This window comes from Geotrypetes seraphini, chromosome 5 (assembly GCF_902459505.1).
Source record: "Geotrypetes seraphini chromosome 5, aGeoSer1.1, whole genome shotgun sequence".
In the NCBI taxonomy this organism is placed as follows: Eukaryota; Metazoa; Chordata; class Amphibia; order Gymnophiona; family Dermophiidae; genus Geotrypetes; species Geotrypetes seraphini.
In genome coordinates this window covers 179,785,243-179,808,193 of record NC_047088.1, presented here as the reverse complement: position 1 = coordinate 179,808,193, position 22,951 = coordinate 179,785,243, and the positions used below count along the sequence as shown (strand labels likewise).

Below are 22,951 nucleotides of genomic sequence, written 5' to 3'. Positions count from 1 at the left end.
TTGCATTATTCTTTCACCAGCTTATGTGGCACTTTATTACTACATTTTCCATAGATTAGAGTAGTACGGTATAAATGACAGCTCAATTGCTCTTTTGCTTATGCTGCCATTACAATTTGGAATAATTTACCTGTTTACATTAGCACTGCTATCAATTATTTAAGGTTTCATAAAAATTCAAAAACTTTTTTATATGACTTATTATAATGTTCATGTTATGATGATATTTCAATTATTGATTGCTTTTGTATTTTCCCATAGATTTTATGGCCCCTTTGAATGTAAATCGCCTTGAACCTTTTTAGTATAGTGCAATTAATAAATTGTGTATTAGATTAGATTAGTCAAAAAATATACCAAATTGGTAGAAAAAGGAAAGGAGACAGTACAACAGAAAGAAGCTATACAGTCAAGAAACAAGCAAATTGGTATTTAAGAACTCTATAGGGTATTCAGCTAAATGCACTGAGCCTTTAACAGCTGCTAGGTGCAGGGCCATACTAAAAGTTAGCTTGGTGACTTGAAACTTTGGTTCATGGATTCTCATGTGACCTGCATAATGTGGAATAGATTAGGGAATGGAAGAAAATGAGTGTGGACTATGCCTTGCAAGAAATGCCTAATAACCAATCATTAAGGGGAATATTCTATAGTCGCCTAACTTAATTGGCAAAGCCTTTAAAAAAAAATCATTAAAAATGGTGCCTTCATTGCGTCTGTGCAAGCACCTTAGAACGTCTAAGGTTGAAGTAGGCATGGTTAATGCCATAAATGACTTTATGTGTTCTTAGGCACATATGTAGACGTGATCCATGTCAATCACAGACGCCTGAAATGCAGGCCTTCAAAACCCTAGCCTACATTCCTGGCGTCTATGTTTGAGGTAGCTGTGATTCTGTAAACAGCACAATTGTGTGATTGACACACGATTGGCAGCCATTTTTTAGGCAGTCACTGATGTCGGCACTATTTATAGAATCCAGCCCTGTTATTGTAGCAGGCAATGCAAAACATCTGACAGCTCGACAGATAATGTTAAGTGCATCCACATTATTTGCAATGTAGTTAGCATGCACCAAATACATATTTTATATGATAACTGCATGGGCAATTATCACATAGTAACTGTAACACTACTGCATTTCAGTAAAAGGTCCACCTAGACAGCATACTTCTTTTAATGTATATTTTAATCTGTCTGAATAAAATCCTAAACTCCACGTATTTGAATGCAGAATTAATTGGTACATGTTTTTTATTCACCTCAGACCAAAAGAGGATTTATCTTCTTTTTAAATTCTCTACATGTTTTTGAATTTTGTAAACGTGAGGTTTTATAGATAGATATTTAAATCTTTTATCACAAAACACGCTAAGACTGAACAACAGGTGATAATATCAAGCAAAACAGTTTGTTCTAACTTACTCCCCCCCCAAAAAAAAAATCAACTCGATTATAGCTCCCCACCTCACCTCTCACTCCAGATTGTTGGATCAGTACATCCTGTGAAAGGCCTGGACTCCCACCAAACAGAGAGGTACAGGTACAGATGCCTTTATTTGATATACCGCAAAGTTACAATAAATAATAAATTGATGTGGTTTACAATAAAAATGAAAAGAATTAAGAAAGGAACTCCATTAAATTAAAGGAAAGACAAGACCCATAAACCACTCCTATAGCCCAAAAAGCAAACCCCCTAACAGTCATTGCAATAAATCACTATAAAGCCTTATAACCTCCTAGATTTCAAGCCTCGATTACACAATTAAATGCCTTTTGAAATAGACAAGCTTTCAAAAAAATTTTTAAACCTGTCAGACATTTCTTGCTTAATTGCCAGAAGAAGGGCATTCCACAATTTTAGGCCTACATAGAAGAAAGCCACTTTCCTAGTTGCTTCCAATCTCGCTTCTTGTATCCCTGGTACTACCAACAAATTTGCCTCACCAGATCTTAAGGCTTCAGTAGGTCTATAAAGCTTTGAAAGCTTCGCCAGAGCTGCAGAATTTTAAAAACGAACAAAATTATTTTGAAATGAATTTGAAAATACACTGGCAACCAGTGATTCCAAATAAGTATAGGAATAACATGATCACACACTCTTTTCCCAGTAATCACCTTAACAGCAACATTTTGCAATACAGTGGTGCCTCACACAACGAACTTAATTCGTTCCAGGAGCAAGTTTGTTATGCGAAAAGTTCATTATGTGAAACGCGTTAAGCGCAGTGACTAACGACTGCCTGCAGTGCCTGCGCGGAAGGATGCAATACATCGGCAGCGATCGTGGAAGCTCGGGCGACTTCGTTGTGTGAAACGAAGTTCGTTGTATGAATCATGAAATGAAGTTCGTTGTGTGCAGCGTTTGCTGTGCGAGGCGTTCTTTATGCGAGGCACCACTGTATATGTAACTGTTTTATATTACGCCTTGTTATGCCTATCAACAAAGAATTTAGCATAATATAACTTAGTTCACGTGTTAATGACCAATGTCACAAAGGAGGATTTATCTGATGAACCTTTAATTGTTTTCAGCGGTTACAGGTCAAAAGCGCGTGCCGACAAAGGCGCGCCGAGACAACTGAGCGCAAGGAGGAAGCCCGCGCCGAAGAAAAACAGTGTTTTAAAGGGCTCTGACGGGGGGGGGAACCCCCCTACTTTACTGAATACATATTGCGCCGGCATTGTGGGGGGTTTGGGGGGTTGTAATCCCCCACATTATACTGAAAACTTCACTTTTTCCCTAAAAAAACAGGGAAAAAGTTAAGTTTCCAATATAATGAGGGGGGTTACAACCCCCCAAACCTCCCACAATGCCGGCACGATCTGTTTTCAGTAAAGTGGGGGGGGGGGTTTCCCCACCAACATCCCCCGTCGGAGCCCCTTAAAACACTGTTTTTCTTCGGCGCGGGCTTCCTCCTTGCGCTCAGTTGTCTCAGCGCGCCTTTGTCAGCGCGCGCTTTTGACCTGTCACCGCTGAAAACAATTAAGGGTTCATCAGATAAATCCTCCTTTGTGACATTGGTCATTAATATTGGTCATTTACATTGGTCATTTATGCATGATGTACCAAGAATATTTTTAAAACATTTTTTAATATAAAATTAACACAATTATAAAACATTTTCTCTAGTCTCAGGTTGTTTTCAGTTTGTTTTTTTTAAGAAACAGACTCAATAGTGTAATCAGAATAACACATACCGGTTGCACATGATCCTTCTGAAACTGGAAGGACTTCACTTTGTTGTTTACAGGCAGCTTCTCTCAAATAGCACTCGTTTCGATAGGTAACACCATTGGAACCACAAATCGATACATAGTCATTGTTTTTGTTACACTAGTAATAATAAAAAGAAGAAAATAGATGCGATTAATACAAAATAAAAGATAAGCTTACCAAACAGCACCAAACTTACCAAAGCTCATAAGGATGTAAATCAATCTAAATGTACAACTCCCTTATATCAAGTAACACACTCCTTAGACAGCTGTATTAAAGCAGGGGTGTCTAACCTGCGGCCCAAGGGCCGCATGCGGTCCCACGAAGTATTTTGTGGGGCCCCGGTCGAGGGCGATGCAGTGTTTTCCTCTGCTGCCCCTGGGTGTTTACCGTCTTGCCGGCTCCCTCCTCTGTCTTGCTGCAGCGTTTTTGCGGCCCCAGAAAATTTTTTTTCAGCCAATGCGGCCCAGGGTAGCCAAAAGGTTGGACGCCCCTGACCTAGAGTATCATATGACAAAACATTGCAATCGTCTCTGACAGTGCACGCACTTAAAGATGTATAAAAATTCAGAGGGGAGAAAAAAGCATCAGAACCCCTTCCACACCAGTCTTAATCGAGAAACATGTGGGAATTTTCAAACCAGCGTGAGTTACCTCATCGGAATAAAAAAACCTTCCCAACTGGATAACATCACAAAAAAGCCTTGTGCAATGCAAAGAGCAGTTACAAAAACTGAACGTTTGCACATCTTACAAATATGAGGCCCGCTTGTTGCCCAGATCAAAATAAAATTGATTTGCTGGCATGTACAGTCTCCACATCATACAGACGTGGGCTATTAACTATGTATACTATGCAATATTGGTTGCTAGGACAGAAATTCCATTGCCATGAACAGTAGTCCTTCAGTTCAATGATTCATGGCAAAATACGTTACCCCCCGTCATTATAGCAAATAAGCCATGTCCTTACACTACGACCAACATTCTAATGAATAGATTAAGCAATGTAAACCCAACAGCCCGGCTGATACATTCATCAACATTACAATGTGTCAGGCCAATCTTATTCCAGAGCAGAAAACTGATATTCTTTTTTTTTTCTCCTTTACATAAGAAACATGATGAACATTAAAGCGCCTGAAAGTATCAATATGTTTAAATCACACTCTAAAAATGATGTATGACACCTGTGAATAAATCTAACGCCCTCTTTTACAAAGGCGCTCTAAAGCGTTTTAGCACGGATTTAGCACACGCTAAATCAATGTGTGCGCTAACCGCTAATGCATCCATAGGATAACATGAACGCATTAGCGTTTAGCGCGCCCTATTTAGCACGCACTAAAAAGCTTAGTGCACCTTTGTAAAAGAAGGGATAAGTTTCTTAATGCTTACACAAGGGTTCTTTATTTTAATAAAACACGGTGCATTCAAGGAGTTTATAAAACAAAAATAACTCTTCCCAATTTTAATCAGCAGATAGAGTGCTTTACCATTACTATAACACTAGTAAAATATTAATAAGGTGAAGGGAATAAAACACCTACATTTCAGGCACTTATCGCAGCCTTAGGGAGATGCCTAGGGCCGCCTAAGCTCGCCCAAGACCACTTGCAGGTGAAACCAAGCCCACACCTAGCCTTGGGTGAGCTTAGGCAGCTCGCGAAGACACCCACAATGTAGGCAGCCTGCCTAGGGATTATTTTTTTTTTTAAACACGCATCCCGATTGACTGGTTAGACAGTGGTAGGATGCCTTCTAACGCCTACAATCGGGATACCATTTACAAAATTTGCCCCATACTGTCCAAGAAAGACATTACTATCTGAAAATACTATGAGATTATCTACTGAAAAGAAAAACATAATTCATGCATGAGTCGGGGATTCGATGTTCTCTGTTGCAGGTATGAACTTATGGAACAAATTGTCAGGACAGTTGAGATTGTGCAGATCGAGAGATATGTTTTTTAAACTTTTAAAAACTCAGGGGCTCATAATCGAAACAGAAAAACGTCTAAAAACCAGCCCAAATCGGTACTTGGACGATAATTGAACCAGGTTTTAGACGTATTTAAAAATGACCTAGGCCTTCACAGTGCTGCTGAACGACCAGAGCTAAAAGGGGCGTGTCAGGAGGAGTGTCGAGGGTGGGATTAGTTTTCAAGTTTCAAGTTTTATTAAATTTGATAAATCGCTTATTGCATACTAAGCGAGTAACAATTAAAAATATGTTATATACAACCTTAAGAAGGGGGATAAGAGGTCACTAACAGACAGTACAGACGAACTGGGGTACATGAGGAAGGAATAAAGGTGGGTAAAAGTTACAAAATTGTTGTTTCTTAGGAGAAAAGAAAGCGAAAACCAAGTAGAGGAGAAAACATTAGGATTGGGGTTTAAAAAATTGTTTAAAAAAAATAAAAATAATTTTAAGATGAAATACTTTAAGATCAACTTGAACTGGTTTAAAAAAAGAATATGTTTTAAACATTAAAAGAAGCTTTGAAAAGAAAAGTTTTTAGGTTGGTTTTAAATAAATTCAGATCTTTAACTTCTCTAATATATAAGGGGAGAGTATTCCAGGTAAGAGGGGCCATAACTGAAAATATGTCATGACGTCTGGTTCCGATGATCTTCAAAGAAGGAACCGTAAGCAGCCCTTGTGTTGTGGATCGTAAGGAGCGAGTCGAGTTATATGGAATAAGAAATCGGTCTATGAATTGTGGTTCATTATTGGATAGTGTTTTAAATGTTAGAAGTAAAATTTTGTAGGTTATTCGTTGGTTAATAGGAAGCCAATGTGAGTCTATTAAAAAAGGTGTTACATGATCGTATTTTTTACCATTATGGATGATTTTAATTGCAGTATTTTGAATTATTTGCAAACGTTTTTTTTCTTTTTGAGTGATGTTTAACAGAAGTGAATTACAGTAATCTAATTTGGATATGACTAGGGAGTGTATTAAAATGTTCAATGATTTCGGTTCTAGGAATTTAGACATAGAGCGAATTAAGCGCAAACGATAAAAGCAACATTTTACCACATTACTGATGTGCTCATGATACGAGAATTTGTCGTCAATGGTGACTCCTAATAATTTTAATGATGATACTAACTCAATTGGTATGTTGTCTATCAGGAAAGGAGCCGATAGTTTTAGTCCCTGCTTCATTGGAAAGAATAAAGCCTTAGTTTTAGTGATGTTTAATGCTAGTTTGTTTTGTGAAAGCCAATTTTTTATTTTTTTCTAGTTTTTGATTAATTAGAAATATTTCATTGGAATTTTCGGGATTGAATGGGTGGGTCAGTTGAATATCATCAGCGTAAGCGTAAATAGTGAAACCTATAGATTGACTTAGACTGAGTAGGGGTGAAAGAAAGATGTTAAACAGCAACGGAGATAGTATGGAACCCTGGGGGATTCCATAGTTATGTGAGAATGCTTTAGAGCTTACTTTATTAAAATATACCGTAGAAAATCGGTTGGATAGAAAAGAAGTAAATCACTGTAATGATAAATCACGAACGCCTATATTTTGTAATCTGTCTAAGAGCAAAGAGTGATCAATGGTGTCGAATGCTGCTGAGAGGTCAAGGGAAAAAAGAATGACCGAGTTATGATGGTCTAGGTTATAAATGATGTTTGTGGTGAGGCCTATTACATATCTGCCTCCAGAATATCAGCACCTGGCATAGGAAAGCCTAGTACAGTTGCACAGAGGTGGCTTATGTGGCCTTTGGGTGGGTTAGTGAACCATGGAGAGGAGGACTCAGGCCCATAAGCCACTCTAATCACTGCATTAATGGTGAAAAATGCCCACCCTCCAAAACCCCCCAAAACCCTTTTGTACTGCCATATAAGTGGCTCCTGCGGCCATATGGGCTATTGGGGTGGTAGATAGATGGGTCTAGTAGACTCTGGGGGTGTTTTGGGTGGCTCATCATGACCTATAAGGCAGCTGTAGTGAGATGTGTATGTGGGCCCTGAATACTCTGCGCTAATAATTTTTTTTCCTGAAAGCCGACGGCAGGATAATGTGTAAACTGATCAAATAGCTTCCCCACTCGCCTTGAAAAAGAGACTAAAATGCATTGGCAGCTGAAGGGATCTTTTACAATGGCTGAAAGCTAAGTACATTTAAGTACATAAATGAAGCAGTATTGAACTGAAAGTGAATGAAATAGTGAATGAATAATAATAATATAAAAATAAACAGAAAAACGCAACTACAATATTTGCAGAGGTGCCCTCGGGTGATATGAGGAGGCAACCCTCTTAAGCTATGCTGCTTGGGGGGCAATCTGATAACCCTCTGGACCTCTAAGTAATGAATTGCTGATTTAGTGATTGAAATGCTTGTGGTCTTGTGTGACTTTACAAATAAAAAGTAGTAATTACAAGATGGCTCAAATGCTTCTAACATGGTGTCATCATTCTTAGAACCCATCTTGCACTAACCTTGGATATGCCCAACTTTTCATGAATTATTTTCTAAACTATACCTGCCGAGATGCCCATTTCTTCAGCTATTTGGAAAACCTTAATTCATCTGTCTGACAAAATAAAGTCTTCAATCTTCTTGCACATTTCTGTGGAAGTTGCTTCCAGAGGCCTTTCAGTGTGAGGATCATCTTCAATGGACTCTCTATTCCACTTAAACTGGTTGCTCCAAAATTTTACTTTGTATGATGGGGCAGACTCACCATAAACTGCAGTCATGTGTTCATGGATCTCCTTTAGCTTTTTCCTTTCTTTTGTGAGAAATGTTATCACTTAACGGTACTCAAAATCTTGCAGTTTTTTATTTGGTTCACACGAGGACTCTCCTGACATCCTGTCTCTTGGAATAGACTTGTACTGAGCCGCAACTGTGCATGACTAACCTTGAGACATGTCACAACATGCTTGCTACTTTCTTTCATACTGAGGTAGATAAATTATTAATGCCCCTCGTAGATAATATGACTATCTTCACAGGATGGGGATGAGGGATTTAAGAATCTCAGTCTAAAGAATTTCAAAGCCAATGACTTCACACTGTTTTTCTATGATAGAGAGGGATATTAATTGCACCATTAGTGTTGTGTCTTGTTGATGTACAGTAAGTTAAAAAAAAAAAAAAATCTCAGCAACGTAAATCTTTTTTTTCCAATTCTTTATTCATTTTTAAAAACTTTACAATAAGTGTTACAGCATTTATAACATTTTAAACTCAAATACAACACTTAATATTCTGTTAAAATCCATATCATAATTTAACCCCCCCTAATCAATAACATTCTTTAAATTCAAGAAAACCTACCATAAACCCCATTCCTATATACCTTATGTAATGTTCAAATCAAAAAACCTTTCCCCCCTCCCCCATCCTGGATGTGAATTTTTAAGGGGAAAAATAATATTCAATCATTACAATATTTTATTAATGGCTCCCAAATCTCCTGAAATTTTCTAAAATTCACCTGCTGTGTGGCTATTGTCCTTTCCATTTTATAATGTGACATAAAGAGTTCCACCAGAAACTGTAAATCTTGACACCATTACTCCATAAACATTATGATAAAAGCTTATTCATCATTTATAAATTGTGACATCATATAATGTTTAAGGAGTAATGTGTGTCAAGATTTACATTACTGGGATTTTTTGAATTTCGTTTTACTTATTGTTCCTCTGCTATTGAGAATTTTTGTGTGCCCTTTAAACAACAGTTGATTTAAGGTCAGCTATTGCTGGAGGATATACAACTATTAGTGGCAGCCATGTTTGCAGGAATGAAGAGTAAACACAACTTAAAATAATTTCTTGGGTTTGTAGCTGGATTACTTGGATGGTGAAGTACTAACATGCACAAAAAAAGTGCAAATAGATGCTTGAGCCTGTTTCCTAAAGCTTGCTAAAAATTAAAGTGTGGAACGTATAAAGGCTATGGCCCAAATATGGCTTCCTAAGTTGCATGCACAAATTGATGCACATAGCTGATTTGTATGTGCAACTTAATTATTTAACAAGCAAATTGGTGCTGATAATTGGCAAGTAACACCTAATAATTGACTCTAATTGGCACTAATTAGAAGTCACGTGCACCACCTTTTAGGCGCATTCTATAAAGTGGTATGCATCACTTCTAGTGTATGAATCTCAAAAGAGGCATGGCCAGGGGTGGAGTATGAGCAGATCATGTGCATTCCTAAACGTTAGGCTTACTGTTATAGGATATGCCTTAGGTGCAGGTATTTAGGCCTGGTTTTCCTTGGCCTAAATGGTTGCACTTAAACGTGATGCTGTGTACTGCCATTAAGCTTGATTCTATACACAGCAGGTATCTTTTACAGAATTGTACTAAGCGCCGTTATGATCAGTGCCGATATTTTAGGTGCCTTATATAGAATTTGAGGGTATGTGATTACTATGTAGGAATGCTCTGCTTGTCCCTTGCATTTAATGCAGAGACTTCTTTACTATATGCTGTGGATGAGCACTAAGGCCCTGATTCTGCAAAGTGCCGTCCCAATTTTAGGCAGCTGTGGGTGTCCTACAGCTGTCTAATCAGCCAATCGGGATGCAAGTTTTTTTAAAAAATGCTCCCCAGGCAGGCCACCTATATTGAAGGCGAACCTAGTCGGCCCTACGCGACTCCCTAGTAGAGAAAGAGACGCTTAAAATGTAGGCCAGCAAAATGCATTGTAAGTAGACGCGGCCGCTATACTTATCATGGCAAGGGGGTCCGGCTTTCCGGCAGAAAGGGTTGGGCATGCTCCTGCCGGTGATTGGGAGTTTTTTTGGGGGGGTGATCTGGCAGGAGGGGTTGAGCACCCTCCTGCTGGCGATCAAGACTTTCTGGGGGGCAGGGGCGGCTTTCTGGCAGGAGGGGTTGGGCACTCTCCTGCCGGCGATCGGACAGGCAGCCGCTATACTTATCCCTTGCCGCGATAAGTGTAGCGGACGCATCTACTCTAACCCGATTCTCTAACCGGCATCTGTAACATGGACGCTGGTTACAGAATCGGGCCTAATTGTTTATCATTTATTGAAAGCTTCTATACCACTACTAATGACTGGGGGAGTCAATTCAGAATGGTTTACATGAACTTTTATAATGATGTTACCAAGTCAAAACAGGTATAAGTGCCGAAAAAGGGGCCGCTGAATTGATGGCGGATGGCGCGATCAATTCAGCGGCCCGGCAACCTACCCACCCCCTACCGCAACCATCGGGGCAGGAGAAATGGGTCATCTCCCCTGCTGCAATAGCAATACCACCAAGTGCCGGGTGTGCTAAGAGATGCTGGCAAGGAGGAGAGGCACCAGCTGACTGCCTACAGGACGTGCCTCTCACGGCGAGAGGCATGTCCTATAGGCAGTCAGCCAGCACCCACACCTCTTCTCCTTACTGGTGCCTCTCCTTTTCTCCGAGCCTCTCCTGTTCCAGCACTCCCCCACACACACTGGTGGTTCAAGGCCCCATGCCTCTCCTGTTCCAGCACCCCCCCCCCCCCATTGGTGGCTCAGGGCCCCATCTGGAGGGCCTTCATGCATGCGTAGATGTCGATGTGATGATGTCATGTATGCGCGTGATGTCATCCTGTCAATGTCCACGCATTTCCGGGTGCCTTCCAGCCAAGGCCCGGAGTTTATTGTGCCCCCGAGTAAAAATGTTTGCAGGACACTGCTATATACAGCTCAAATTCCTCTTTTTGACTTACGAGTGAATTTGTTCTGCAACTCCTCATTATCTCTCCTCCCTTATCTCTCCCTACTCCCCTCCTTGGGAACTCTGTTCACTTGGCAAGTTATTCTTACCTGGGTCCTTCTCTTCCACTGCCAACTCCAAACTAGAGGATGACAAAGGGACAAATTTTTCCCCATCCCTGCAGGAACTCATTTTTCTGTCTCATCCCTGCCCCATTCCTGCAAGCTCCATCCTCATCTGCACAAACCTCAAACACTTTAAAATCATAAGTGTTCAAGGCTTGTGCGGTTAAGGCAGAGCTTACAGGAATGGGGCAGCGAGAGGGACAGCGACAAAACTCACGGGGACGGGTGCAATTGAGTTCCTGCGGGGATGGGGGACTAATTTGTCCCCGTGTCATTCTCTACTCCAAACCCTTATATCTTGCTGCACCATATGCCTGGATAGACTTCCTGAGTCAGTAAACTGCCCTATTCTGCCCTATTCAAATCTAGCCTAAAGCTCACCTATTTGAGACTGATTTTAACTCTTGACCCCCATATTCACCTACTCAGTTCCTATAACTGTTTTAATCGTTCCTACAGTAAATAATTCCCTAATCTCTTATTTGTCTGTCTGGATTAGATTATAAACTTTGTTGAGCAGCAGCCATCTCTTATGTATTTCGTGTAAAGTGCTGTGTACATCTGGCAGTGCTATAGAAATGATAAATTGTAGCAGTAATAGTAGTATGGACTTGATTCTACAAATGGTGTCTATGCGCGCCTACGATGTAGACACCATTCCAAGCGGTTGTCAATCAACTGCTAGGTGCTGCTTATAGAATCGCATCTAGCAGCGCCTAAGAGGGCTTAGGCACCGCTAGACATTCTAAAGGTAGGTGACGGTATATTAGGCCAGTTTTAACCTGGTCTAATTTACTGGTGCCTAACTCAGACAGCTAGCGCCATGCCTATTCTCTGCCCCCTAACCACACCTACTCTTCAAGTAGGTGTGGTTAGGCATCAAAAAGGTGCCTGGACTTAGGCATTGCTAGGCGCCGCTCTGAGTTCTACATGAAATGTTTTAATTGATGGGGTTTTTTTTGATTTTTTCAATTAACTTCAATGGTGTGGTCAATTACCATACCAATTATGCTAATTAACACAATTTGAGTTGTGTGCAGGTTTTCGTTACACATTGTTAGGCATCCTCAATGTAGGCACCTAGCACTGCCTAACATAGAGCTAGATTCATAAACCTGCTCAATCGGGACCGACCCGTACCCGATTCGGGCAGGTCCGACGGATTCTTCAAACTGCAATATGCATATGGGGGCGATCGGAGGAACGCCCCCCATCTGCCTGCACGGATCACTGATGTGTGATCCCCACGCATGCTCAGACCATCTGTAAATGGTCTGCGCATGCCCGTCTGAGCCGCAACTTTTTTTTAAAGTTTTTAGGCCAGCGAGCCCGTGGTTTTAACCCATGGGTTAAAACCACAGGCTCGCAGTGAGGGGAATGGGAAGGAGAGATTTGGGGTAGCAGGCAGGAGAGATCCAGGGATGAGCAGGCAGGGAAGCGATTCGAGGCAGAGCAGGCAGGAGACATCGGGGAAGAGCATCGGGCGGCAGGCAGGAGAGATTCGGGGCAGCAGAGAGCAGGGCGTTCAGAGAGCAGGGCTTCAATGGAGCTGGAGAGTCAGAAAGCCGTTTGCGAGTGGTCTCCAGCAGTCGCTTCTTCGGTTGACCGGCCAGTCTAGACAGTTTCAAAAATTTGTTTGGTGAATCACGTCCCTGTCTACTTTGCATGTGTTTCTCCTCATTTGCATGCACGGATTCGAAGCGGTTCACAGGAGAGGTTAGTGAATGGGGCCCGAGGGAAATTTGGTCACAAAGGGGTCGCAAACCGATCAGTACACGATCGGTTTGTTTTGTGAATCTAGCCCATAGTCATTTATAGAATCTTGCCCTATGAGCCTAATATTTTACTTGGTTAGTTAAATAAATAAAACTGTTTTCTGACCCAAATTAAGTTGCCTCAGCTCACGTGTGACTCTTAAAACAAGCCAGTTGTATTGTCTTGACTCCAGGTAGTTTGCAATCCCATTTTTTAACTCTCTTCAATGTCATACAATACTGACATGCAAGCAGCTTACACTGAAATTATGTAGTCTTTACAAATACTGTATGTGTACAACCACAAGGTTCATCTACAGTATATACAGTAGTTCATTTATGCTATTACTGTATGTTTCATCTTACAAATATGGCTAATTGCATTTCTTGTTTTAGACAATCATAGCTTGTTTAGCAAGATTATATTTTGCTTCAGCCTTAACCAATTAAGACAGACAACTGCAATTTTCTTAAATTATGTGAATCAAACATTGTACCATGTCTGGCTAAGTAATAAGAAAGATAAGAGGTATTTTGTCCAGTATTCTTAACAATTATAACTGAAGAGAATGCTATGAGGTTTCAATGCTACATTATATACAGTATTTTGTGCATTGAATGTATATAGGTTATTGATACCTCTTTAAAATTACATAAGGGAACACACCAAAAATATGGTCATAAATGGGATTGCTGTTTCAGGCTCTTTATTGACTGCCACTGTACATCCTAAACCAGAGGTGGGCAATCTCAGTTCTTGAGGGCTGCAACTTAGTCAGAATTTCAGGATTTTCCCAAGTAATATGCATGATATCTATTTGCATACAATGGAAGCAGTACATGCAAATAGATCTCATACATATTCATTTAGGAAAATCTGACTGGGTTGTGGCCCTCGAGGACTGAGTTCACCCACCCCCTTCCTAAACTATTTAAATACACAAATAGGATGAACTCCATCAGTACAGTTCACATGACTGAGATAGCTCTCCTGAAAGTGTATATTTGGCATAGTTCATAATGCAAGACCTGCACGGAAACCCAGTTTAATTTTATGTTAACAATTACATTTACATTTTATGCTTATAGTTATACCTTTCAATAACTATTGCATTAAACTGGATGTTTTGTAGATCACCATACCTTTTGTTGAACGAATAAACTGATTATCCAAAGGTGAACTTTCAAGTTCAGAGCAGTCCCTTTTACAGATGACATTGAATTTATCCCTGGGGTTTAAGCTATCTAGATGCATGCAACATTATTACTTGTACTAATAGAATAAGAAGCCTCTGTGTTAACCACTGAAACAAAATATTCAAAAACACCCCTGTTGCTGCATAATATAGATAAGAGCACTGTACAGGTATCACACACACACACTTGAAACCTTTCAGACACTTTCACTCACACACACACTCACATTTGAAATCTTTCACACCCACACACACACACACACACACATGAACCTTTCAGGCACATTTATAAACACAGTATCTGCCTTTTCCTAGATAAATGATACCTTTTTGACAACATTTGACTATTCTGCTGGGATTTTTCAAATGGTATTCCCCTTTAAATGTTCAGCATGGGAGTGGGGGAATAAACGTAGCAGGTGACTGTGAAGGAAAATCCCTCTTTAGTAACCCCATTAGGAAATTAAAGAAGAAGATATCATTATCCTTACCTTAAACTGACAGACACATGTCACACTGTCTCCAATTCTTAAGCACTCCCCATCAAATTTACAAGTGTTGGTGTCACAAAGAAAAAGATCATTTTCTCTGTCATCATAACCTCAAATTGAAAGAGAAAGAACACTTCAGCTTTTGAATAAGGCAACATCTAATATATTCACCTTACTGCAATTGCAATATCTTAATAAGCATTTCTAAGCTATCTGTATTCTTATTTCTGTCCTATATATTCAAGCCCCCTCCCCCCTTGCATTCCACCATTAGATTTCCTGCCTTTACAAAGATTTTAAGGGTTTTTTTTTTAATTCTGTATTATTATATTCATGCACATCATCCATTAGATAGGTGTTTAAGTGGTTTTGCTTAAAAAAAATTTCCAATTTAGGCCTTCTTATGGTTCAGTGTTTGAAAGGAACCAATCTTTGGAATTGTTCCAAGCAGTGTCATCAAAAGGCCCCAATAATAAAGATAAACAGGCAGTATGTTTTCTGTGATGGTCTGTCTAATTCAAATGAAGACTGATCACCTCTAGTTAGCAGAAAGGTGCCAGGTTACTCTAAGCGGCTAAGTAAACCACATCAGGCCCCCCTCCCCCCACACACACGCCCCTCCCGGTAATTTTTCAGCTTCAAAGGGATCTAGGTAAACCTCTCCTTGTAGACACGGGCAACCGACAGGAAATGTTGCATTTCAGATAGTTGCCATCCCATCCCGCCACGATGTGGAGAGATATTAAACAGAACAGCTACATTAGACTCCAAAATCCATTAAGATTTAGCTCTATTGATTTTTCTTACATTCTACTGTAGTAGTCGTAACCATATCACTATGTATTAAAAATGAAAAGGCAAGTCTATGGGGCAAGTGCTCCCAGCCTTTTTACATATTAATCTCTCTCATAGGACTCTGCGCCTGTTTTCTTATAATTATATTATAATGTAGTTATGGCAATACAGAAGACAATGCAAAAAATTAAAAAAAGCGTTACTTATGTACTGGAAAAATCCCTGTAAAAGGTTTCCATGACATAACTTATAGTTGGAGTATAAAATTATATGGATTAGGAAAAGGGGTCAAAAGGGATATATCTATTTAATTGCAAGTCTGATGAGGGACAATGTTCCCTCTTCCTTACAACTGAACTGGTTGAACATCATAGGAGACTTGGCTTTTTCTACCATGCAGTTGATACCACCTAAGCGCCAGGAATCCTTGCAACAATTAGCTAGTAATATGCTTAGATCTCTATATCTAACACATATCACAAAAAAAACCAAAAAAAACCCCTGCATTATCTTATTAATGGGTAACATCAGTCACAAAGCAGATTTACAAGTGCAGTAACTCCAGGACTCATCCTTCCTTATTCAATTAGAGTCCATTTCACAGCGTTGAAGCTGCAGCAGCAAAAAGAGCAGCCCTAGATCTGGAGGTGAAGATAGATATCAGATAAAGAAGAAAAATCTGTTTTAATCCCTGCTAGTAGACCAGAGTCAACCAGAGTTTTTACACTACCGCTGCCACTAATTTTAATAACCCCCCCCCCCTTCCCTTTATCAATCGGATGGCTAGCCTGATAACTAGATTAGTACTTCTGCTAACTTCTCAGAACTCGTCCGGCACGTTAAACACACCGTGTGGCTTATTAAAAACGTGACAGCGCCTTGCGGCAGAGATAGACATCAGAGATTTTTTGCGACAGAATTACTATTTGACCGATTGCATCTGGAGTTGCTCTGCCTTGCCTTCTTAGACTGCGCGCCATCCTCCGCACTTTTGCAAAGACTCCGCGTTTCTGAAATAGTCACGATTTAATTTATTGCGCACTTCTCGCTCTCCGTTATTTTATCTTCTCCCCCCCCCCACCCCTAGCTTTTTGCACCACAGAAATGTGCACTGACAAGTTGACAACTCTTCTGCTCCAATCACCAAATAGCATCCTTCTTAGTTATTTGAAATAACCCGTCTCTATTAAAGAAGGAAGGGACCAGGAACAGAGATGAAGATCAACCTACTTTTTTTTTTTTGCCAACATCTCGAAAAGTAAAGATAAACTGTAGCAATCACAATCTCTAAATGGAGTACAGGGTGAGTTGAATTTAGTACTGCGGCTTATTTTGCACTTTGGAAGATGGTGTTTGGGGGGTGGTTTTTTTTTTTTTTTTTCTCCCTGTCTCTCCTGTCTAGGAGCTGGTTGCTTACCAGAACAGTTCCAGCCGGTAGGCGTTTGGCAGTCACTTAAGGAGGTAGGGAACGCTGCAAGTTTTACTGGTCGGGCTATGATAAGCAACATCGCAGGCAAAAGCAGCGAGCAAAGGCAATCACAAAGGGTCCAGCACTGCCGGTTGGATTCCAAAACCACCATGACTAAACTCAACGGTGCCAGAGGCTCCCAAAAAAAAAAAAAACAAAAGAAGAAGAGGGGCGATGGGGGGGCTACTTAGCATCCCGGGCCCCCCCAGCAGCACCGCTGTAACAGGCAGATTCTTAGCATCCTGAGAGTTGGCAAGCCAAAATCCAGTTAAGAGGCTGGGAGAACGATATCCGAGGCTCCTGAAAGATACCAAATGACAGCTGCCATAGAGTGAGATTTGCAGATTAAAAAAAAAAAAAATTGGATTAAAAAGAAAAAAAAAACAAAAGGTACAAAAAGAGACGGCGAATAAGCAGGGCGCTCGGCAACCAGACTGCTGCTACCGCCGCTCTGCAACCCGCATCCCTTTAGCTTTGGAAGCAGCGAGTTCCACAGCCCTGCGGGGTCACGTGGAGGAGGAGCTGCGAGGGGATTGGAGGAGAGGGATGCAGGTCCCGGGAGGGAGGGGGGTCGGCGGGGTGGTTGGGGAGGACTTGAGGTGAGCGAGACGGCGGAGAGGCAGGCGAGTCTCTGACGGAGCCCGTCAGACCCAATGGGAGGCGGGAGAGGGAGATTCGGGGCTAACCCGGGAAGCAAATGGCGGAATGGGGACGTGAGGGTAGACTCGGGGTAAATGAGAGGGCAATAGTAGCAAATATCTGCAGAGCGGCCAGTCTGGCAAAATGCTTCTGTGGACATGATCTGGCATATGCGCACAAAAATCGATCTTCCTGTATAGCAGGCGTCTGCGTGCGTGTGTTTGCCGAGTGCCTCTCTCGCCCTTTCTCTAATCATAATTGTTGGAATAACTCTGAGGCACTTTGCCAGCGTGGCACGGCAGCCGACACAGCCAGCAGCGACCGCTGCCCGGCCACAGAGCAAAGGGCGAGAGTTACAGTAGCAGGAAGAGTTTCTCAAAGGGGGGGGGGGGGGGGAAAGTCCGCTTCATACCGAGAATCCCGACAGCACAGCTGGCTTGTGATACACACCTGGAAGAGCACACTGTTCTTGTGCAAGGGTTAGAACCCCGGCAGAACTTCTGGAGGTGGAGCCCACACTGTATTGGCCATAACCTAAGAACTAGAAGCCTGTAGTACAGCTGAAATTTGATCCGCACCTGGGAAGCCAGACTACCGTCTTCAGCCAAAGAGCTAGAACCCCAGCAGACCATATGGAATTACACCTGGGAACCCTCACAGCACCGGCTACAGCCAAAGAGCTAGAACCCCAGCAGACCATATGGAATTACACCTGGGAACCCTCACTGTACCGACTACAGCCAAAGACCTAGAACCCCAACAGACCACATGGAATTACACCTGGGAACCCTCACAGTACCGGCTACAGCCAAAGAGCTTAGAACCATCGTTAGATTGTAGGCCCGCAGGGACAGTTAGGGAAAATATTTAGAGTACCTGGTACCTGATTTTTTTTTTATTTACACCACCCAGAACTTCTCCAAGATAGGGCAGTATAGCAAATGGCGATAAACGTAAACCACATCATAACATCTGGAGTCGAACCACACCTGTGAGCCTACACTGTACCGGCCATAGCCCAAGGGCTAGAACCCTGGCAGAACAGTTGGATCCACAGACGTGCAAGCTCTTTGTTCTGGCATTTGTCAAAGAGGGAGAATCCAGATTCCATTCAGTCTGTTTTCAGCTAAGAATAGAGCTGTGTGTCACACACACTTCTCTTCAGCATCGGAGTGACAAACTAGAGGGAGGAGTCCACAGAGAGATCAGGTACTTCAGGCCTCTTTGTATGTTATGGAGCAGAAGCTGACCCCCATGCTATGTCTATCTGATACGTCGAGGGAGGTATATTAGCTTTTCACCTGCTGTGTGCTATTTTTTGTCTTCTTTTCAAAATTGGTTTTCAACATTGATATAGTCACAGGCGCTCCCAGAAAATCCCTGATAAAAGTGTGAAGCTAGTGTTTTCCTTGCCCCCCGCCCCCCCCATACACATACTAATATATTTCCAGTCCCTTTCCTTTGTAAAGAAAGGACCAGACTGAAATTTCTGCTTAGGAGTTGATAGGTTGACGTACCGATTTTCCTCCCCCACTCCAATAGCCAGAATTTGGGATGAGAGTAAGGCGGGAAGCCTTAGTGACTTTGACAGGTGTCAAATGCACGCCTTTCTGTAAACACTGAGCCCCCAGAAGCAAGTTCCCTAACCCTTAACATTTTAAAACCATCCTCTTGTAAGCATCATTTCGGATTGTTTCCAAGTACTGTATGAGCCTCTTAAAAGACAGGCTGATACTTTAGTTTGCGGGGTGTGATGGGTAGTAGAATGCAATTAATTCTTACTTATTCTTTTGCTGTTTTGTAGTTTAAGGAAAGGGTTAAATGAGTCGACCTGCACCAGTGAAGAAAGTTAGGGTAAGTGTTGTGTGAAAAGGGGAGACGGTTAGAACACGTTTGTTTTGACAGCATCAAGTGTAATTAGCCCTTTTACTGGGGACACAAGGGAGATCCAACAGCAGCCTACAGTATTTCCAGGGCACTTACTGTACTCTGCAAACAATCACTCGCTCTCTGCCCGACCTTTCGTCAATACAAGTCTATTTCCTCCCCTTTTACAATGATTAATTTAAATCCTTTTCAACTTCACCTTAGAGACACGATGATACATCATGTCTAAGACCTCAGTACCTTCTTGCATATCAGATTTGCATGCAATCATGAAAATTAATTGTGCTGATTTTTGCCCCCTTAATCCTCCCCCCTGCTTACCCAGCTCTGGAACACTGCAGTCACCCCCCACCCCCCCCCATGGCAATTAAACTGTAGATCACATTAAGGGGTCGGGTATCTCGCTATTTCCTAAGAGAACTCCATTAAAATAGATCAATTTGTCCAGACGTTGAAGGCATCAGAGAATCACTTTTAGTTTCTAGACATAGCAGCTAAATCCTTTAAGGAATATCCATTAGCTACATAACTGCTCTCTAATATGAGAAAAGCAGGAGATCGGGTAGCTCAACTAAAAGTGGCTTCCGCATCATTTTGTTATTTTGAGCAGCACTACGTTTTTGATATATTGATTTATGTGAGAAACATATGAGAGAGGTATGTGCTGGATCGGTGGAACTCTGTTACTCAATGTATCTGATTTTACTTTTTATTTTATATTTCAATTCCTTAGATACTGACTACAGAATAAGCTTATTAATTCTACACAGAAATATCGGGTACTTAGTGGTGATACAGTGGGGAAAAAGGGTTGTGCCTGTTCATTCTTATTTTCAGTATGATTCAACAGTGTGAGAAGCTTTTTTAGTTTTGGGGGGGAGGTATTTTTTGTTAACAAAGCAAAACCAAACTTTGAGAAGCGTCACTAAAAGAGATCTGCTGTTAGGCACCACCGTGTGGCAGAAGAACATCATTCATTGAAAAATGTCTCATTGAGCAAGAAACCCCCCCAAAACAAAACAGCATATTTACAATCAAAATTCCACCTTTTCAGTTCAGTTCAGGCATCGTTGCTATTTGGAAATATGTTAAAATACCTCTCTTCTCTCAGGTGCATTTGTGTCTGCAAGCAATTAAAGTCAAAAACGCGACTGAAAGCGTCGGAAAACTGACAAGAGTTCATTAAAGAAAAGAGATTCTTGGCGGCAAAGGTTTTTTGATCCTCGACTACCTGATTTCACTGACTTTGCATGCACAAAACAGGCAGGATGGCCTGCCTCAAATGTTTGATCTTTAACTCCAGGCAGCCTTTCTGAAAGACTAACAGAATTTCCTAACAATAAAATGCAGATAATAGAGAAAGGGGAAGCCATGGTGACCCCCAGTGTGATCAATGAAGTGCACAGAGCTATACTAGAAATAAACTAGAAATTATTAGGGCATTTAGCTTAAGTAATTCACACAGTTTCCTTAGCTGCACTCAATTCACTGAAACAAAACTGGCTAGCACTGTGTAATTACCTCTGATCCTATGTCATACCATAGTTATAATTTGCTGTCAGCCTATTGACGTTTTCTATTTATTTCAATGTCGTTTTGCTGTTGCTTTCTTGCTTGCTTTTCTTGGAGTCTTGGAAGTTAAAAAAAAAGTTAGACTTTCTTACTAGTGGAAAATACAACTTTTAGAAATAATTAGAATACATGAGGTGCATAAATTCAACTGCTCTTTTTTTTTTTAAGCCTACAGTGTAAACTTTTTATAAGAACATAAGAATTGCCGCTGCTGGGTCAGACCAGTGGTCCATTGTGCCCAGCAGTCCGCTCACGCGGCAGCCCCCGGGTCAAAGACCAGTGCTCTAAAATGAGTCCAGCCTCACCTGTGTACGTCCCAGTTTAGCAGGAACTTGTCCAGCTTAGTCTTGAAACCCTGGAGGGTGTTTTCTCCTACATCAGACTCCGGAAGAGCATTCCAGCTCTCCGCCATTCTCTGGGTGAAGAACTTCCTTATGTTTGTATCTTAAAATTCCTGCATAGACCATGACAAACTGCATGCAGGAGGGTGCATATGCTTGAGGAGGTATAGAAGCTTTTGAACCTTTTGCTCATAGATGCACAAATCATAGTAACATTTTGAAATGATGGAGGATGCCAAACACAATACAAATGACTCTTCCCTGAATACAACAAAGAAGTTTGCACAATATTAGAGGTACATAGTGCTGGCTTCTGTGGCTCAAATCACAAGTAGTCGAGTGCTGTAAATGCATTGTTGTTGGTTGGAGGAGTGATAACAAAAATAATATACAGTGGGGCCTATTTACATACCTGCAGTAAGATTTTGCACTTACTTTCCTGGATTTTATATATGGTGCTAAAAATTGTGCTTGCAATTTACAGTACACTCTCAGTTAACTGGCACACAAGGGGATTGATAGATACTGGACAAATGTAGTTTCTGGTTGCTTGAGAGTTACTATTAAAAATAAACCTATCTAATATTATACCCCATACTATGCCAGACCATAAACTGTTCCAGACATACTACCAGGCATGTGGTAGGCAAAGCCTGAGCATACTCAGATGTGGCATGCCAAGTTTACACTTACATTTCTGCCAGAAATCAATTTTATTTTCATTTTTATTTACAGTATTTCTTAAATTTTTTTTCTGGTTGCTTGAGTTCCAGTTAACGGAGTCTAGTGTATTTCATTAAGGAGGCAAATACTGTCAATAATTGGGTGGTAACAATCAATTATTGACATTAATTGTCAACAATGTGGATTTATGCTTGCATCATACCTTTTTTAGCATGCAGCTGAAAAGGAGGTGTAGCCATGGAAGAGGCATGGACAGGTCAGGGGCTTTCACTAAAGGGACAGGGACACAGAGGGGAGATGTTAGACAAGATGGATAAGGATGCAGGAGGAGGATGGAGAGAAAAAAAATAGCCAAATGGACAGAAGACACTGCAAACACAGAAGAGAGATACCGGGACAAAAATGAACAGTCGTAGAATCTCATTCAAGATCATATTACTATCATTTAAAACACTATCATCAAAAGAGCCCCAATTTATAAATAAACTACTCATTCCTTAAATACCGTCACGTGCACTTCAGGCAATCGACCAACATCGATTGACTGTCCTGCCATTAAAGACAATAGGTGCGCGGCATCAAGACATTTTCTCTGTTACCGCACCAAAATTTGGAACGCCCTACCACTATACTTATGAGAAGAAAAGAACCTAGACCACTTCAAAAGCAACCTGAAATGCTTTCTATTCAAAGATGCTTATACTTTGTAACTCCGCTCAGACATATTTTTTACTTCTTTGCATTTAATCCCCCTCCATACCATTCTTTACCTTAAATGTTCCTTTTTCTATAAAAGATTGTATTTCTTCCCCTCCTCTCCTTGTGAACGAGTCAGTGTTTTTGTATTTTCTCTGTGACTATATTGTATATCACCAACTTACTGTGAACAAACGTAACTGAGCTCAAGACCTCAAACATCCAAGACACTACTTTTGTTGTTTTTCGTGTCCTTGCTGGGGTAAAGTGTTCATCTTCGGTCTTGTGCAGGATTTTTAGTTGACAAACTAAATATTTTTATATATATTTAATTGTGGTGAGAGGAGCACACGAGTATTTCTAACGTTCAGTAGATAAG

General features: G+C 41.0%; 1 protein-coding gene and 1 long non-coding RNA gene across 4 annotated transcripts in view; one reads left to right on the top strand and one right to left on the bottom strand.

Annotated features, from left to right (window-relative positions):
- TMEFF2 (transmembrane protein with EGF like and two follistatin like domains 2) overlaps positions 1-17,224 on the bottom strand; it is a 512,432-nt gene extending 495,208 nt beyond the window's left edge. For 2 of the 3 annotated variants that reach the window (XM_033944051.1, XM_033944053.1), the window contains exons 1-3: positions 16,703-17,224; positions 14,491-14,600; positions 3,206-3,341 (exon numbers count right to left, since the gene is read on the bottom strand). In XM_033944051.1, coding sequence (XP_033799942.1) covers positions 3,206-3,341; positions 14,491-14,600; positions 16,703-16,865 — 409 coding nt within the window. In that variant the 5' untranslated portion in view covers positions 16,866-17,224. The remainder of the gene's footprint in view (positions 1-3,205; positions 3,342-14,490; positions 14,601-16,702) is intronic. The other variant, XM_033944052.1, reaches the window with a different exon arrangement.
- A 186-nt stretch (positions 17,225-17,410) lies between these two features.
- LOC117361427 lies at positions 17,411-21,052 on the top strand. Its single transcript, XR_004539647.1, has 3 exons — positions 17,411-18,601; positions 19,197-19,246; positions 20,391-21,052. It is a non-coding gene; the product is annotated as an uncharacterized LOC117361427 (long non-coding RNA).
- The last annotated feature ends 1,899 nt before the right edge of the window (positions 21,053-22,951 follow it).